This window comes from Rhipicephalus sanguineus, chromosome 2 (genome assembly GCF_013339695.2).
Source record: "Rhipicephalus sanguineus isolate Rsan-2018 chromosome 2, BIME_Rsan_1.4, whole genome shotgun sequence".
Lineage (NCBI taxonomy): Eukaryota > Metazoa > Arthropoda > Arachnida > Ixodida > Ixodidae > Rhipicephalus > Rhipicephalus sanguineus.
The window spans coordinates 41,451,789-41,470,382 of NC_051177.1; the positions used below are offsets into that span (position 1 = coordinate 41,451,789).

General features: G+C 43.1%; 2 protein-coding genes across 3 annotated transcripts in view; both read left to right on the forward strand.

Moving 5' to 3' along the window:
- The window catches only part of LOC119382805 (ankyrin repeat and LEM domain-containing protein 2), a 41,016-nt gene extending 32,614 nt beyond the window's left edge, over positions 1-8,402 (forward strand). For both annotated transcript variants that reach the window (XM_037650665.2, XM_037650666.2), the window contains exons 13-17: positions 177-431; positions 1,371-1,534; positions 1,608-1,742; positions 4,214-4,360; positions 6,591-8,402. In XM_037650665.2, the coding sequence (XP_037506593.1) occupies positions 177-431; positions 1,371-1,534; positions 1,608-1,742; positions 4,214-4,360; positions 6,591-6,768 (879 nt within the window). In that variant the 3' untranslated portion in view covers positions 6,769-8,402. The remainder of the gene's footprint in view (positions 1-176; positions 432-1,370; positions 1,535-1,607; positions 1,743-4,213; positions 4,361-6,590) is intronic.
- A 132-nt stretch (positions 8,403-8,534) lies between these two features.
- On the forward strand, positions 8,535-17,015 carry LOC119382809 (uncharacterized). Its single transcript, XM_037650669.2, has 6 exons — positions 8,535-9,814; positions 11,270-11,375; positions 11,481-11,528; positions 14,188-14,393; positions 16,189-16,348; positions 16,748-17,015. The coding sequence occupies exons 3-6, from the start codon at positions 11,516-11,518 to the stop codon at positions 16,873-16,875; spliced, it is 507 nt and encodes a 168-aa protein (XP_037506597.1). The 5' UTR covers positions 8,535-9,814; positions 11,270-11,375; positions 11,481-11,515; the 3' UTR covers positions 16,876-17,015.
- The last annotated feature ends 1,579 nt before the right edge of the window (positions 17,016-18,594 follow it).

The window sequence follows — 18,594 nt, forward strand, 5'->3', positions numbered from 1 at the left end:
TTTTATCCGAAACAAAAGCCAGAACAATAAACAAAGCCACAAGTGCATTCGTAGCTGCAAGCACGAAGACTAGGCAAATCTATGTACTACCCATCATTCCCATAGTGGCTGCCTCTAGTGAATGTTGTAGGAAACTCTATGGTTATGATGACTGCATGATGATGGGGTGCTGGCAGGTTCTGCCAGAACTGGCCCACCTGGAGCGCACTGGTGGCCCCGAGCTGTGGCGGCTACACCCTTGGCTTGGCCGGGAAGTGCACCTACTTCTGCGCGACAGCCTGGAGCCATCCGAGCGGCAAAGTTTGTGCCGCGCCCTGCACACACAGCTGCCACCTCTGTCCACCAACCGAGCAGCCCCCGCCTCTCCGCCCTCCACTGATGATGAAGATGACGGCGGCAGTGTCAGCGACATGTCACGGCGTTACCGACAGGTGAACCACCGTTATATAGAAATGAACTGCACTGGTGTGCTTACTTGGGCTGGTTGGTACATGACCATAGAAAATGACAAACGATGCGGTTAACAGGACAGAGACAGTGTTGTAAGTCAGCGCTTAGTCTGTCCTGTGGTTCATGCTGTTTCTCGTTTTATATGCACGTTTATATCCTGTTTCTAATAAAATGTTTTCATTCGTTGAACATTCAGCAGTTCGTCATTACTTGTTGTTCTGTAGCGATAGTCATCATGGGCTCATTCCTTGCTTGAAATGATGTAGCAGATGTGAGTGGTCTGTTTCCTTTATCATCGCGTAGGTCATCAACTTGTCATTGTGGAAGTCTGAAGGCGACAGCAGTAAGAGGTTGTGTAATGGAATGTCTTGGTGAAAGTGATAACAACGTTGGCTAATAACGAAGTTACCAACATGTCATTAGATATTAATTTTCTGGGTATTCCTGTTTACAGGGGCTTCCGTAGTCTTAATTTTTGTTAGCACGAAAAAAAAAATGTTCGCTTGTGCTGTTTGCTAAGCTGTGTGACAAATTGAAAACCATTGCATAGACAATGTGACTGGGTTTTTCATGTCCCATGCCATGCTACACTGCTTTCTATTTTCCCACTTGTTTCTGATTTGTTGCTTTGTTACAGGCGTTCTGTCATTAAAACCCAGCAGTGTATAAACTTCACCTTCTGGGAAGTGTGTAATAGCCATCTTGCTGCAAATGACTTGTGGTCAGTGATAATGGCACATTTCCTGTGCAGTGCACAGACAAAACTTCAGCCAACGGCTGTGGCTAGTCTGCCAAGCCAGTAAAATGAGCGGTTCGAGCAGTTTGTAATTATTTCATTGTTCGATACAGATTGGCTGTGCTGATGTTTACACTGCTTTCTCATTTCATTTTTGCATTGCCTGCATCTTGTGTGTATGCAGCCATCAAGCCGTCGGAGGAGTAGAACTTTGAAGCGGCATCTGCAGTGTGTGCTGCGTTCTCTGTGTGCCTTGTTGGAGAATGACTTAGCTGATGCAGAACCCTTTCACTGCTTGTGCTCTCAAGGAACGACGAGAAGCCTGGAAACTGCTTTTCTCAAGGATTGGTGAGTTCGCGTGGAAACCATGTTTCACGTGTATTTGAAGTAGTGCATTTTCTCGACTGCATGCTCTCTGCAGCAAAGCCCAGCCTGTGGAGGAGGAGGAAGAGGAGGACGAAGTGTTTTTCACCCCTCCCACCAGTCCGTGCTCCTCGAGTGGATCATCATCTCAGGCGCACACCCCAGACGAGGGTCCACTCTTCTTTATACAAGGGTGAGCAGGCCTTGCGTACTGCCGGGTTAACAGCTGACTGGAGGTGCATCTCTCTGCGTTACGTTGTCCTCGACATTCAACCTGTTGGGTCGACTATAGTTGGATACAACTTAAGGCAGGACAGGCCCTGCTCAAATGACTGAAGTGTGACAGCTGATTGCCTCGGTGACTAACAAAATAGGCCCGCTTGTGTACTCCGCAATGTTCTGTGATGGCGTGTTCACTGACTGTCCAACTTATGACATCAGTCTAGAGTGTGTGTGCATCTGCCTTTGAGGTGGAAGTGTCGCTGCCTTCTGAAGTTGTACTCAACCATAGTGCTGTTTGCCTTGTGGCATAGCTTTCTCATTCATTCATTCATTCATTCATGCATATAGACTTGAGGACTGCTGTGATGTATTGTTCTATATGAATCTTGGTCACCAGACTTGGTTAGTGCTTTTGTACTGTTGCCATCACAATGTATATGCCACAGAATAACTTACTAAAGCTGTACTTCCTCGCAACTTTCTGCTGTTTCTAAGCATGCAGCACTCTCTCCATGCAGCGCTTGTGCAAAAATCGGGTAGTAGTTGGGCACATCGTAGCATGACCTCGTAGATGATCGGCACATTGTGGGCTTCCTGTGTAAGGGAACGCCATTTGTTGTGGGCGATTTGAACGTTTCTAGTTCACTAGTGATAGTTTAAAAACTAACTCTCCTAAAAAAAAGTGTTGCAATGCTTTTAGGAGAGTAATCAATCAGTCTAATAGGCAGATTCAGTGTCTGCCTTCCTCCAGAAAAATTTGGTGCCCTTCCTCTTTGGGGACAATGAGGTCAAGTGCAGCTTGGCACGTGTGTGCCTGACCTACTGTTTTTCTTTCTATTGCATTATGCAATGCTCCCTTCTGACTTTTTCGTTCTTCCATGCCAAGAATCGGACCTACACCCACATGCTTAGCAGTACAACACTTTACAGGCAGCAACAGCGGTCATGCGTGGAACAATGAAATGCAACAACGAAACACGACAGCAAAAGTGGCAATGTGAAATGACAAGTGTAGGCTTGTGCGAATAGTAAATTTTAGGTCTGAAGCGAATTCGAAGCGAATAGTGATTTGGTCGAAGCGAATTTCGAAGCGAATCCCAGCCTTGCTGCTGCCAGTGCTAGAAAAAAACAAAACAAAAGGCGGTCACGTGGTCAGCTGAAATGTGTGGCTGCGGAAAAGACGTGCTTCACTGCAACACAGCGGTGACACGCGGGCAGCATGACGCATGCTTCTCTCAACGTCAGCACGTCATGATTTACCGATTCTTTCTGGGAAAACAGAGAAATTAACAAAGGGCGGTCTGACGGAATTCGCGATGTATGCGAACCACCGATTGGCGGTTGTTCCGGCAATTTGCGTACTTGCACTGCTTACGGAGTACTTGCCTGCAACGCCTACTTCGAAAACTCAGTTCGAAAACTTCAATGATCATCTTTTCCACCCAGAACACATTGCGAATTCCGTCACACTGGTGATTATTAAATTCTTTATTTTACCAGAAGGAATGGGTGAATGGTCGCATCATGACGCACTGACGCTGCGAGGAGCAGGTGATATGCTGCCTGCGTGTCACCACTGTGTTGCAGCGAAGCACGTCTTTTTTTTCCACAGGTGGGCATTTCAGTTGACCGCGAGACCGTTTTTTTTTTTTTTTTTTCTTGCGCTGGGAGCAGCGAGGTCCGCCGTTTCCCTGGTTTAGCGGCAAAATTGGGGCCAGGTATTGCTGGAAAACGTAACCCTTGTAGCTGCAACCTAGCAGGCACAGCAAACGACCACCTTTGATTACTTCCAGTAATTCAAAGTTCCTTGCATCCAGCTTTTTGTACGTTTGGTTAATTCGAAAACCCGCTTAGATTTTTCACAGTCTCAGTGACTGAATTAACGAAGTTTTACTGTATGTTCATTTAACCTTGAAGTGGGGCTTCGCGGCAGCGCGGATTTCTCCTGGAAAGGTGTATTCACGGCATAGCACACCTCCACTGCAGTGAAACCACCTTTACAGGGGATTACATGCAGTTTATATATGTCTATTCGTTCATTTCGAATACTTCGAAATTTCCTAGAATTTAAATTCGTTTCGAAGCGAATTTGAATACCGTAATATTCGTTCGAATATTCTAAGTGCTCGAATATTCGCACAAGCCTAGACAAGTGACCTTGATAAAAAAGATCTCTTTTCTGTGTTGAAAACTGCAGATCACCGACAAGCGTACAATCGAGAGAGCATCAGTTATTGGAATATGGTGCATACAAGTATGCATGTTACCAGTGTACCGTCGAGGACCTATTTGTGTACACCTGCAAACTGCCTCCGGTGGCGGTGGCATAGTTCACGAATTGTGCCGCCGCCAGCAAAATCTGTAACTCGTAGAAGCTTCACTTGAACTGCTGCAGAAATCTGTGATGCCACACAGTGCATGGGTTCATTCTGCTTGGTGCAGATCCCGTCCTAGCAAAGTGGACTTGGATGTGCTGAGGGCCCTAGAACCAAGTCTGTTGGATCCTGACGCCTTTGACTCTCTCGCGTATCCCTGTGTACATCAATGGATGCAGGTTGTTCGTTCATTTCCAGAGGAAGCCACTTCAAGGTGAGCTTGTGTACTTGCAGAAAGCATCTGCAGTTGTGTAATGAGAAGGTGACCAAAAAATTACATCCAGTGAATGAGTAACTGCATGGTAATGACAGTAGGTACCGCACCTGATTGCCATGTAAGGCGTGTATACAATGAGAACAAAAAGAACCTAGCATGGCGAGTTGCTTCATGACTGGGAAGGAAAAGACAACACCGCAAAAGAAACTAGATGAGTACTAGTCCTGCGTGTTCATCTCTTTCTCGTTTATTTAGTGCTATTTTTTTTTTTTTTTTGCTAAACAAAACTTGTCACGCACGTACAGGAAATGGCTGTTGCAGTTATCCACAAGGCTGTTAGATCCTGGAGGCTGTGCATCAGATGACACGACTTCTCGTGCTGCAGTCACTTGATGCAAAAAAGTTTTATTTATTGTTACTGTTATTCCATACATGACTAAGTCATGGGATCAGAGAGTTTGTTTTCTGCAGTGAGTTAATCAAGTAGAAACAATCAGACTGTGGGTCTCGCTTTTGTTATGCCTCCTACACTTCACTCCTGTGCATCTCTTTGCTTCCAAACAGCAGACTTGCAGGTGCTTGAGTTTGTTGGTTTGGCATTGCGATATGTTTTAGCACGAAAATGCACATATGGACGAAAGTGTGTCGCCTCTTTTTTTATTATTTGTGCACCCGCCGCGGTGGTCTAGTGGTTATGGTGCTCGACTGTTGACCCAAAGGTCGCAGGATCGAATCCTGACCATATCGGCCGCATTTTGATAGAGGTAAAATGCTAGAGGCCTGCGTGCTTAGATTAAAGGAGCCCTGCAACACTTTTCCAAGTAATCGTATAATGGCTTCATTAAGAAAGCTTATTGCCTCACAAATAGACTGCTGCGAAAATGTTTATATTCCGTCAAGTACGAGAGGAGTTAGGTACAATGATTTGCCGCACGCTTTAAGTGCTCTCTTCCTCTCCTTTCGTACTAGCGAGCGCGCTGAAAGCTACACAGGAAGGGGGATAACAAGGAGGCAAGAGGATGCGTCTCTTCGTCACAGTGCGCGTCGGGACCTTGAGCACTCTCTTTTCATGTTTTCTTTGAGCGCACGGTTTACTTTCAGTGTGATCGTGAGTGCGCGCAGGCACGTGGTGGCATCCTGTTGCAGCCACGGTAACTACGCAGCTCACAGTGCTCTAATCAGCCGATGGCCATGGGCTTTGTGTATATGGTGCAGTAATATGTGTACATGGCATCATTTGTAGAGAGAGGAGGGAGCGATTTCCAGCTGGCTTTGAGAATGAACTGTAAATTCCAAGCCGCGTGCTGCACTATGTTCGGCTCACGTGTTCTCGGGAGCCTCAACTACCGATCGGCAGCATTTTCAATGCTGAAAAATAGGCTTGTGCGAATATTCGAACTATTATTACAGTATTCAAATTCGCTTCTATTCGAATTTAAATTATTGGAAATTTCGAATTATTCAAAATGAACGAATAGGTGTATGTAGTATATTAGTCCTTACGTAATCCCCCTGTAAAGGTGGTCTCACAGCAGTGCAGGGATACTATGCCGTGAATACACCTATCCAGGAGAAATCTGCACTGCCGCGAAGCCCCACTTCAAGGTTAAATGAACATATTACCCTCACATCAATTCATCACTTTTAAGTTAAAAAGCTTGTTATACCGGCTCATATGCTCTAAGTGTAGTAAATTTTAAAGCTTAACATATTTTACATGTTATGACTTGCATTCTACCGAAAGTCAAATCCTGCTACTATTCAAAGTTGCTTCCACTTCCTTTGAACCAAAAAGAGACATTTGCACATGCCTTCCTTCAATTTAAAAAAAAAAGAATATTGTGTAGGTTAGTTAGGTCACGACAAATATGCTCATTTTTCTTTATAATATGTGATATATACTATTCGAATTTGATTCGAAATTATTCGACCAAATCACTATTCACTCGAATTCGCTTCAAACCTAAAATTTACTATTCGCACAAGCCTACTGAAAAAGTCTTAATTGGAAGAGCCCTCCACTACGACGTCTCTCATAATCATATTGTGGTTTTGGGACCTAAAACTCCAACAGTTATCTTTTTGTGTGTCTGTCAGTGCATCTTTGTGCTAGAATTTATCTCATTCGAAGAGCCACCTTTGAGCCTTTTTTGTCTGTTGGAATAGTGACTTAATGAACAACTGCAATAGCACGCATTCATTGAGCTATTGTCTCAATTCGTCGCAGATGGCCGAGTCCTACGGTGGCGAACCTGAGGCGCACCTTGCGCACAGTATTATCACCAGACTCTCCATGTTCTAGTGGTGATGGCAGGTCCGACGGATGCCGCACGCCACAGAGGGAATTGTCCAGCAGTCAACTGCGCCCAAAAGTACTTTGGAGCACCAGTCCGGGACGCCTGTGACAAACTACGTACCTGCTGCTGCTTTTATTAGGAGTCGAGTGCCAACTCGTTGCATGCATTTGATCAAAGTGAAGCCAGTGGCAGGGTCAGCCATTTGGGCATTGCGGTGCACGCATGCGCACCTTGGGAAAAATGCAGTGCCTTGGGACTGTTGATGGCCTCAGGAATGGGGTACAGTTTTAGAAGTTGACTTGTAATTTATTTAGGCAGTTTTTAGAAATGTTGTTAAGGAAACTTGTTTTTAAACTTGCTTTTAGCGTAAACCTGATGATATTCTGTCTGGCCAAGTGCCAAATATAAGGCTTGTGGCACCTGAGTCTTGCTGTCACCACTGCATACAGTCTTTTTTTCAAGGACAAATCGCTCTGTGTGCAAGCTTCTTAGCATGGAGTGTTTGTCGCTTCAATCTTGTACTTTGATATGAAAAAGCTTCGTCAGTGCTTGTTCTGTGCTCATGGGGCAAAAAACTGAAGCAGTGTAAGGAGAATGCAGGCCCTGCTTCAATAGATTGGCAGAAATAGTTTGGACAGGGGAGAAAAATGCTGGAAAAATTAAATCCTGAACTCTGTCAGGGAATCTTGGGAACGTTGGTTCGCACTTACTATATACATTTCCTTATTGCGTTTACTGTTTATAAATTATTTATTTTTCTAAGTATCTCAAAATGGGAGGGCTCACTGACATAGTATACTACTATATGCAGTCTGTCGCAGCGCACATATCAAGCTGGTTTTGCATTAGGCTGCAGTTCACGCTCAACCTCCACCCGGTCTTGAAGTCTATTTTTGATTCATGGCTGAAGCTTTCTAAAGCTGTATGTAACGAGTCAATTCTGCATTCAGCAAGTTTATAGCGCGCCAGAAGAGAGGTCTATAACTGGTGTTTGTACTTCAGTGGTTATAGTACTGCTAGCACACACGAGGAGCCAAAAGCTTGTGGGGTCTCGAAGATGAGCCGCGCTCTCGAAACACTCTGACACAGTCACGCGGTCGAGCAAACAAAAACATGTACATTTATTTATAGCTTTTACAATGACGAGCTCGCCAGCTGAATATAATACGTAACTAGTAACACTCTAAGTAACCTACTACAATGCCAATACAATACACATAAAACATAACGCACAATGTAGCGCGAATGCGCCATTGCCGATCTTCGACTCACCACGGGGGCCTCGCGGGAAACAAACCGCGGTATCGTCCCCCATGGACTTCTGTCCACACACGCTGCCGAACCCCGAAGAGACAGAATGCTCATCCTTATACTCGCGTGTAATTCGTGAGACGCACGTGCGCGATGAAGTGCAAACGACTTTACAGGGGGTGATAGCACACCCACAAGCTACAAGCATGTGTCTGACTGCAGCTTCCTATTAAGTATGGCAGCTCGCAAGTGAAGTTTGGGCCTGTTCCTTTCTGGAAAATGTTCAACTATTGAATGCCAAGTGCACTCCAAAGGCTGATATAGCTCTGGTGTGTAAATTGCTGTATAGTTTTTCTCTTGCACAATGTCTTCTTTTTTTTTTTTTCATTGTTCCCAGTAAAATTTTGTTGTGAGGGAGTGCTTGTGTGTTGTCATTCCTTGGCATTTTTTTATTGTAGCATTGTTTTCCACTGATTAAATTTTTAATATAACCATCATTCTGGAACTTTTCCTTCTATTTCCAGTTATATGAACTTTGTGTGCAACCGATAATTATCTCAATTCTTCCAGGATTTTTATACGTGCAGTAAAACCTTGATATGATGAAGTCTGTAAAATTAACAATTTGCATTGTTGTAACAAAATTTCTTTATGTATATTGAAATTTCACCTTTTATAGAAATTATATGTTAATAGGTGGGTACGTGGTTGCGTGGAAGGGGCTGGAAAAAGAATGTCTGAGTAAACATGAGGGAATAACTTCAAGAACGTAAGAACAAATCTTTTTGTTGAACATGAAATTTGGCGACCATGTTTAAGTTTTATGCCCTGTCAGAGAAGTCCTGTTCGCAGGGGTAGTACGGCACATGGAAGGCTGAAAGTGCGGGTCCAATGCTCTGCGGTAATTGGTATAGGCAAAGCTGTCCTGACAGTTATGCCATGGTAACTTGCTAACGAGGCAAAGGTGTTGCCTAGAGTGGCATGATGTTGAATACCATGTTCGCTTAGCTGAATCATTGCTGTTCACCTTTTTCGATAAAAGAGCAGTGTCAAAAGCCGCTACACTGAGGCGACAACCAGGATAGCTAAAGTCCCTTTCCTTTTTACTTAAGTACCGACAGCTGCCTCCTTTTCCGGACCGCTCTCACGCGCAGCTGGCGTCTGCCGCCATTTTCTTCCTAACTTGGAAGATTTACAAAGCCATGTGCGTCTAAGTACATCAGCCACGCATCTTTCAGCGAACAATATGCTAATGCGATGTGCCTTTCTCCTCTCGTCAACCCCTTGTCATTAGTGAACAGGGGACGCGTTTCACCGGGTGCTGGAAAAGCGTTGGGAAGAACATGGCTGCCGAAAACGAGCGTTAGCCAATGAGATTTGTCGGCGGCGCTTCAATGGTTGTCGGTACTCAATAAAGAACAGGGAAAATCTAGGGACTCTAAGGATAGCCATACTGTAGTGCCGCATTCTGTTTTGCAACTTCACATGTGCGAGCTACGTTCAAGGAAGTGAGAAAGATTTGCTCCTGCATTGCAAATTCCAATCGCTGCCTTTCATTCGTCTCATCATCAGCTTGACTGCGCCCACTGCAGGGCAAAGGCCTTTCCCATGTTTCGCCAATAAACCTGGTCCTGTGCTTGCTGCAAACTTCTTAATTTCATCTGCCCACCTAACTTTATGTGTCCCCCTCACGTGCTTGCCTTCTCTTGGAATTCAATCTGTTACTTTTAATGACCAGCAGTTATCTTGCCTTTGTGCTACATGCCCCACCCGTGTCTGTTTCTTAATTTCAACTAAGATGTCCTTAACATCCATTTGTTCCCTCACCCACTTTGCTTTCTTCTTGTCTCTTAGGCTTACACCTATAATTTTTCTTTCTATGGATCGCTGCGTTGTCTGCAATGTAAGTTGAACCCTCTTCATAAGCCTCCAAGTTTTTTCTTTGTAAGTACTGGTAAGATGCAGCTGTTACATACCTTTCTCTTGAGAGATAGTGGTAAACTACCATCCATGATTTGAGAATGCCTGCCAAACGCGCTCCACGGCATTCTTATTCTTTATAAACAGGTTTTCGTTATATTCAGTCTCGGCACGAAAGTTCAGAAAAGACTCTTAAAGGGATCGACAATTGATTTTTCTCGACACAGTTTTTTACGCCGCGACAGGAAGCTCACCCTTCGTAGCGTTTGTAGCTGCAGTGGTTTATCCGAAAGGCACGTAGTTATTTTATAAGCAGCATTTTTTTATCTGAAAGGTTCCAAACACGCATGGAGGCTTGCTCCAGCAACGCTGAGAATTGATAGCGATGCCGCTAGCCCTTGTGAAAGCTGTCGTCGTTCTTCTTTCGCAGGAGTTACTGTAAATATGCTTAACCACCTTTATTTTGAGCTTTCCAACCATTTTTGAAAATAGCAAGCTGTTACAATGAGATGTGTGGCTTTATACACCTTCCCGGTATTTGTGCAGCGTTGTGTGCGCCTGCGCCCAAGGTTGCCTGCGCCTGTGTCATGGATGGCTTGTCCCGGCGTCGTTACTCTCTCGATACATGAGCCAAGCCAAGTAATCGAAATTGTAACTGTGCATATGCACGGCCGCACAGAGTAGCAGCGCGCGTCATTTCTGAGACTAAGTGTAGGTAGCAAAACTACGTCGCTACAAAATCTTAGCGACGTAGAAACTGCGTGCACGGTTGCATCCCCAACAACACAAAACCTCCCAGGGATGTCCCAAAAATGTACCTACATCCCATGTCCCACACCGGACGTCCGACAGGCATCCTGCGGACGTCTCACACGGGATTATGCAGGGGTTGTTCCGAAAAACGCTCCTGGCGGGACGTGACCTGGAAACAGCATACTTACTTCGTCCGTGCATGTTGTAAATAGCACATATATGTTACAAAGTGAACATAGTTACGACTTTCTTGATTTTGCATTGTTTTTAGCAAGTCCTGTAACATGAGAACGAAAAAAAAAATCCATTGCGTGGTTTGTTTACTTAGTGGCACGTTTATGACCGGATCGCGATTGTTCAGTATAAAGGAGTCGTCCTTCTTGGCTTAAAGGGGGGCGCACCATAGAATGAGGCGCACAATCTGACTTCAGAACATTCTTTTAACTTCAGCGCGGTGTGCTGTTTCGCAGGATTGCCACGGCACATCCATGGCATGTTGCCCATGAAGCCGATTGGTTTCGGTTTTACGTCACTTTTTTTATTGTAAATATGTGTTCTTATCCAAATACGCGCAAAAAATAAGTATTGTATAACAATAACTATTTCTTGTAGAAATTTAAAATGTTTATAAATACTTTTGTCATTTCTTTGAACGCACTATCATCATCATTCTTGTTTTGAGCAGAAGCGGGACGATAGAATGCGGAACTATGCAGAACCACGGTGGAGGACGAAGTAGTTTCTCGTGCGCTTTTTCATGGCGTTTACCACTGGTTGCGCTTAACACAAAGGTAAATATTGCTATTTCTAGAGCATCTATGCTCACTGCAGAAGCAACCTCACTATGTTCACTGTTCGCAACCCAGTCTTACGGGCTCGTTTTGTTTCTTTTCTAGGTCGCGCTTGACTGTGCACACGTGAGCAAACGTCCATGGCTTCCGACAGTGAGTGTGACGCTTTACCAATATCTCGTCGAATGTGGTTTCACTGTCGCATCAATCTGTCTCTTTGATCATAATCTTGTGTGGATTTCTTGCCCTCTTGTTCCCGTAACTAGCCATAAAAATCCATCAGTTTGTTATTTTAGACTATTCAAAGGCTAACAGTGCATGCATAATTGAACAAATAGAAACATGCCTTAGCGATTTCCGTGACACAGGTGCCTGCGCACTCCAGACACTGTTTAAAGACATGCGTCTTCGCTTACATAAATGTGTACCAACCAAACAAACCAAAAAAAATTTAACAGACACCTTGGGTAGCTCGCAGCATTATTCAGAAGCGAAAGTTACAACACATACCGACGAATTTGATAAATAATGCACTGAGCATCCTCGCTCAAGCTGTGTACAGCTCTAAGAGAGTATTACTTCTGAACTTCTTTGCCTGACTTTATTACAAGTGACCCTAGTAAATTCTGGAAATACGTGAAAAGAAAAAAATAGTATCACAGATGTCAGTCGACGGAACCAACGTGATGGATCAGGGACATTGCCCTGAATTTTAATCAATATTTTCAAAGCGTGTGATTCAAACTGCACATGTAACACGAGTTTCCACGTGCTGATGCACATGTAATTTCTTACCCTGGTGTGGTATCTATGCAGTTGCTGTTGAACTTGAAAACCAAAGCATCGTCGGGTCCAGACGATATCCCAAACGTGTTTCAACGACGATATGCTATATCTGTTGCTAAATGTTTGGTTATTATTCATTCTGCTTTGCCGACTTCCCAATTGTCCAGTGACTGGAAGACAGCCCGAATTGTGCCCCTCTTTAAAAAAAAGGGAGACCGCCTAACACTTGGAAATTACCGTCCTATTTCACTAACTTCGTCATATAAAATTTTTGAACATATAGCCACTAGTATAAATAAATTCCTGGAAGAGCACTCCATATTGACTAAGTTTCAACATGGGTTTAGGAAAGGATTCTCTACCGTAACTCAACTTGTCACATTGTTCCATTCTCTTGCATTAACCCTCTACAGACACGGTATGTTGATATGCTTTTCTTGGATTTGGTAAAGCTTTTGACAAAGTTCCTCACAGTAAACTAATTTTCAACCTTGATACAATAGGTATTTCAAAAATGTTCATAGGATTTCAGCCTACTTAACTAATCACAAACAGTACAGCCATGCAGGGGGTCAACTCTCGCATTGTCTTCTAGTCACATCCGGTGTACCACAGTGCAGTGTGCTAGGCCCTTTTCTCTTTCAATTGTATGTTAGTGATATTGTTGATGTTGTTAGCCCTGGTGTAAAAATTAGATTATTTGCTGATAATTGTTTTGTTTAAAGAAATTATTTGCACTAATGATTACGACCTCAACAGTAGTCTGGGTAATATACATGAATGGTGTAAAGAATGGGGAAGTTCACTAAACATGAGCAGATGTGTCTGCCTTCCAGTAACTCACAAAAAAATCACCTTTCATGTACTTACTATTTAGGGTCTTCGCCAATACAACAAGTAAGTTGCTACAAATATATCGGTGTGAAACTGACTTCTAACCTATCTTGGAATCTTCCTATTGATGTTTGCTCATCTGCCTTCCGCAAGCTATGTGTCCTGAAGCATAAACTTAAAGCTGCTCCCACTAATATTAAACTCCTCTGCTACACTGCTCTTGTGTGACCAAAACTAGAATATATGTGCAATAAATGGGAACCTTATACTAAACGTAACATTGATTGTCTTGAGTGTATTCGGAGAAAGGCTGTAAGGCTTATATATTTTTAAAAATATTTGCGTTAGACTCGCCCTCTAATTTAAAGCAAGCTAATGACGTATCACTATTACAGGCACGAAGGCAAAATATACATTAGAATTTCTTTTCCAGCTTTGGAATAACAAACTAGCTCTCGACCTATCACCGTATTTATCACCCTTAACTAGCAGGCCCACCTGACACCACCAAGAAAACGTGCTCATGTCATATTTTGCTCGCACTGACCTGTTTAAATATTCTCATTTTCAAGGACCATTCATGAATGGAATTGCCCTATTAAGGCAAATGAGCAGACTGCGAATTAACATTTTTGAGCTTGCATCTGTGTTTTTCTTTTGTTGCTGAGTGTTTCTGCTTTGTATTTATTAATGTTCACCCTGCTTGTATCTTGAGTCCGCAGTATTGAATAAAGAAATAAATAAGTGGGTATAAGTTTGTACAATAAGACCGGCATTCAAAACATTGACACAAGAAAAGGAAGGTTGTCCCTGTGTTCTCATTTTCGCATTTTGTACACCTGCCTTTCTGTGCTGTAAACGTAACTAGTAGGTCATTTGGAAAAAAATGTAAGCTAACATTTATGAATGCAACACTGGTCATCACCGAGTTAAAATTTCAGGTTCGTGATACTTGCATCAGCCAGACAGGATGCATAAACATCACTCTTCACCGCCCATAGACAGAGATGGCTATTTATCCTTTCATTGTTGTGAATGCAGGGATACCTCCATTTTCAATGCTATACTAGTGATGGTAGGGGGAGTGACGGCTTAATAATGTGAGCTTCTTAAAGGAAACCATATTTAATATGTGGCTCTAAACTACGTTAGCATACCATCTACTATGCTCACAACTGCGCTTTTATTTCAGCGTTCATGGAAAAAATTTTGTTTGCACTAAACGCCATAAAGCTGACTCAGCAGACACACACACAGTGCTTCAGTGAACTAATCAAGAAAGTGGACGATGCACCTTTGCACTCAACGGACATTCCTGACTTGCCATTTTCAACTGTAGAGGACTTGTTGAGATATGATGAAGAGCTTGGAGCCAAAAGTGAAGCAAGGGTTGCAATGGTAATTTTGATTTATGGATCTCTGTCACCTAAGTTTACATTTCATAGCTTCAGGGATGCTCTGTTTTTAAGTGAGAGCTACATGTTTACATGCCTGCATTTACTATTTAGTGTAGCAGTGGCTGATGAAATGCAATTTTATGTGCCTGTTTCCATGCCTTGTAGCATATAATTTATAGACTTATTTATACTCTTATTCCTAATTTATGTTAACGATATTAGTAACCACTTGTCATCACCAATCAGACTATTCGCAGACGATAGTGTTGTATACAGGCACATTGCCAATAGTGCTGATGTGAGTGCATTGCAGTCTGACATCAAATAGTGCACTGGTGCCAACGTTGGCAGATGGAAATAAATGTCTCGTAAACAAAATATATAAAATTTAAAAGACCTAGTAACCCCGAGCTGCACTCTTACATAATTAACAATGTGGCAGTCGAAAATTTACCTATGCTAAAATACTTACGCATCCGCCTTCTAATCTCTCATGGAATGCGCATGTTGATGCAGTAGCCAATAAGGCTTCAAAAGCACTAGAATTTATTAAACGTAAGTTGCACTCTGCCAAGCCATCTACTAAACTTCTTGCATACATAACCTTAGTTTGCTCAAAAATAGAATATGCCGCCCTTATTTGCAACCCTAGTCAGTTATACAAAGCAGCCCGCTTTATTACAGGAAAGTATTCACACTTCCATAGTGGGACAGCTATCAAAGCCTCATTGAATCTACCTGCACTAGAAAAGCGAAGGCTTATCGCGCTACTCTCACTTTCACAGACTTTATTTCAGTGATTCGCTGTTTTACATTCACAAATCAAACCAGCCCATCTCATTTTTCTGCGCTTGGATCACGCATATAAAAAACGGCCCATGTTTGTACACACTACCTTCGTAACTCACTGCTGTTTCTTACAATTTTCCATTGGAACAGGCTGCCAAGCGATGTCACTGCGTGATCACGACTCATTTGTTAATGCATTGAAGCACCTGTTCAACGTAGAGTTGTAATTCAGCTATATTTTCCGATGCCTTGTTTTTATTACGAACGTCATCACTCCTTCTAACACTTGTAATAGCATATATATTGTATTTTGTATTACATTGCATTGTATTGCATCTTCATCTTCATGTTGCACGCGAACTTGTTGTGCTTTTTATTTTTATTTTGTGAACGTAACCCCAATGTATTAAAATCAACCCCCCCCCCATGTTATAGCCTGCAAGGGCCCTTAGGGTATATGACTAAGTACATAAATAGGAATGATTTGAATTGAATTCTGGGGTTTCAGATTCCAAAACCACAATTTGATTATGAAGCACGCCGTAGTGGGGGACTCCGGATTAATTTTTACCAACAGGGGATCTTTGTTTCCTCAGTTTTGTTACTCTGCTATATTATAAGCATTGACACAACACTGCCTTCATTGTTTTTCATGATCACAATAAGCTCCCCTTTTGTGAGTATGTGAAACAATAATGGTATACAAGGGAACCGTGATACATCGAATCTGAAGGGGATCACAAAGAAGTTCGATATATAGGTAATTCGATATATAAAATGAAAATTATATACAAAAAATTTTTAAGGGGATGTTTGTTATACACAATAATTCGTTATATGTGGGTTCGATATATGTGGGTTTAACTCTATATACTACTCCTTTAGCCTGATGTTTTCCCACATTTTTGTTTAACAGAACACGCTGCACTGAAACCATCGGTTGTTATATTATGTCGGGTTTTGAGATAATTGGTTCTTTCAAACTCTTATTGCACTTTTCCTTCCAGAAAAAGCACATGGCCATACAAGGAGGTGAAAGCACGCAGCAAAAAACGTCCCGCATCTTCAAGAGCATGCTCTCTTGGAATGTTGCTGTACAGTTCAGCTGGTTTGGAGCTAAAGGGAAGAAGAAGTTCAGTGACCTGAACATCTGCAAGCTGATGTGTAGTAAGTTATATTTCGTTATAGAAGACTGCCTTACATTCCTTTTTTTATTTCTCATTGTTCATTTTTAATGTTTCCTTGTGTATAATGTTCCTGAATCACCTGAGGATATTTTATAGAACCTGTGCACTCATCCGCACGCGAAATGCTTGTGCTGAATGCAAAGGCACAATGTACATAACCCACAAAGCACCTGTTACCATTAGACAACTGGGTGCAGTAACATTGTGCCTATATTTACTTGTATGCTATTTTAAGAACTAGCTTATATGTAAAAAATAAATTATTACCGAGGGCATCATTATTCAGGAATTTGAGCAAGTGAGAGGCAGTAATGCTTTTCAATCTAAAGATACCCTGCTAACCTTAACAAAACAATACATGTTTTTGATGTTTGTGCAGGCAGCCTGACCAATGACACGTCCTTCAGGGCCACCCTGAAAGACACAGAAAAAGCTGGCATGTCATGGTTCCGACATGCTCCCGAGAGGGCGGCAGGAGAAAGGTCAACAGAGGCTGACTCAGCGTGATATGGTTATTTAAAGTGACTAACAATTATTTTTATTATACTCATTCTTTTTTCCGCTTAGTGTCAACGCAAAGCTTGCCAGTTCATTGTGCATTAATATAGTTCACTTCGTTGAACAGAATAAAAGTATTTTTTTCTGTACGGATGTTTCTTCCAGAGTTCTTGAACTGGGGGCTCCATGGCAGGCCCGTTATTCGAGAACTAAAAACATACACCATACAAATCAAGTACCATATGCAGTGTGCTCTTTCTAAACTTGCCCTTCTTCCTCATTCTCGCGTTGAAAACCTCTGTGACAGTCCAGTATATGAGAAAAAATGATACATCTAACATCCCAATCAAGTACCACATGCAGTGACATTGGGACATCCCAGGGAAGTCGTTTTTTGTCTCACTTGGGTAGTGTTTGGGATTAATCTCGGACATCCCTAGGATGCCCTGAAAATCCCGTATGGGACATCCTTTGTACGTCCCTAGGATGCCTGTGTGTTGTTGGGGATGAGCACGCTGAAAAGTTGCTCAAGACGCGCTGACGAGCATGGGATCATTACGTCACGCGAAGGCAGCGCCACTTTAATGCATACTACTAACGCAGGCCTATATGTACATTATTATGGAGTAATACCTTTTAATATAAAGAAACGAACAATATTTCAATACTAACAAAAATATTGTCAACCGCGTACAGCAATCAACGCGTCACGTGGCCGTCTTCATCGGATCATTCATGTTTTTGGCGCCAGAGGCGCCACAGGTCATTTTCCGCGACTTTCAATTAAGAAATAAAAATATAAACCCATCTCTCACGAAAAAACAGGGTTGGTTTGAGTCAGTGCGACGGACAATCTTTACATCAGTGGAGTCAACTCATTTCATATTCTGGGCGGTTGTCGGCCCCTTTAAATCAAACACAAGGCAGAGCTCGCCCAAAACGTTTATTTAGCGGCAAAAAACTGCGTTACTTTGTTCTATTGCTTGATTTTGAGGGATGGCAATACTATACGTTCGTAGGACATCAATACAACGCTGCTCCGTCATCGTCTAGTCATGGCCTCCGAGATCGGCAACGCGACGGCGCATTGCCGGAGCCAATTTCGGAGGTCACGGTCTCGCGAACCCGCGTCGCAAGACAGTATTCAAGGGACCATAGCAAGACTGCAAAGCGCGTGACGACAGTAACTAGTCGACCTCCGAAGATCCTCCGTTGTCACCGTGGTCTCGGACAGTCTCCACCAACGCCTAATCTGAAATATCCTCGGTAGTGACGACACAGTTGTCGGCATTAAAAAAAATCGCAAAAGCTGCACGTCGTCAGGGGCTGCTCCATGCGCGCGCAGTGAAACCACGCACGCGCGCACGGCGTCGAAAACGAAGAGCGAACTCCATATGCGAACTCGAAGCGTAACGACACTACCACACGGAGCAAGGATTTTTTTCTTTTTTTTTTTTTGTAAGTGGCGTCACATATGGTGCACGTTAACAAAGTGCAGTTCAGAGACTACTGCAACAACCGAAGAGTGGCGCTGCCAACGCAAAAGCCAATTTTTTTTCTTTCTTGTTGTTTTTTTAGAAAGCCGGCGCTGTTGCGTGGTGGCACCGGAGAGTGACTGGATGAGGTTTGAAGAGAGGGGGGAAGGGCACGCCTGCACACACACGCACAAACGAGCTCTCGCCTCGAAGTCGCCTTGTCTTCGAGCGCGCCATGCGCGACGCCGCCGCT

Coding starts and splice junctions, on each gene's coding strand:
- LOC119382809 (XM_037650669.2), top strand. Junction 14,394..16,188: donor GTGAAGCAAGGGTTGCAATG/GTAATTTTGATT, acceptor TTTTCCTTCCAG/AAAAAGCACATGGCCATACA. Junction 16,349..16,747: donor CATCTGCAAGCTGATGTGTA/GTAAGTTATATT, acceptor ATGTTTGTGCAG/GCAGCCTGACCAATGACACG.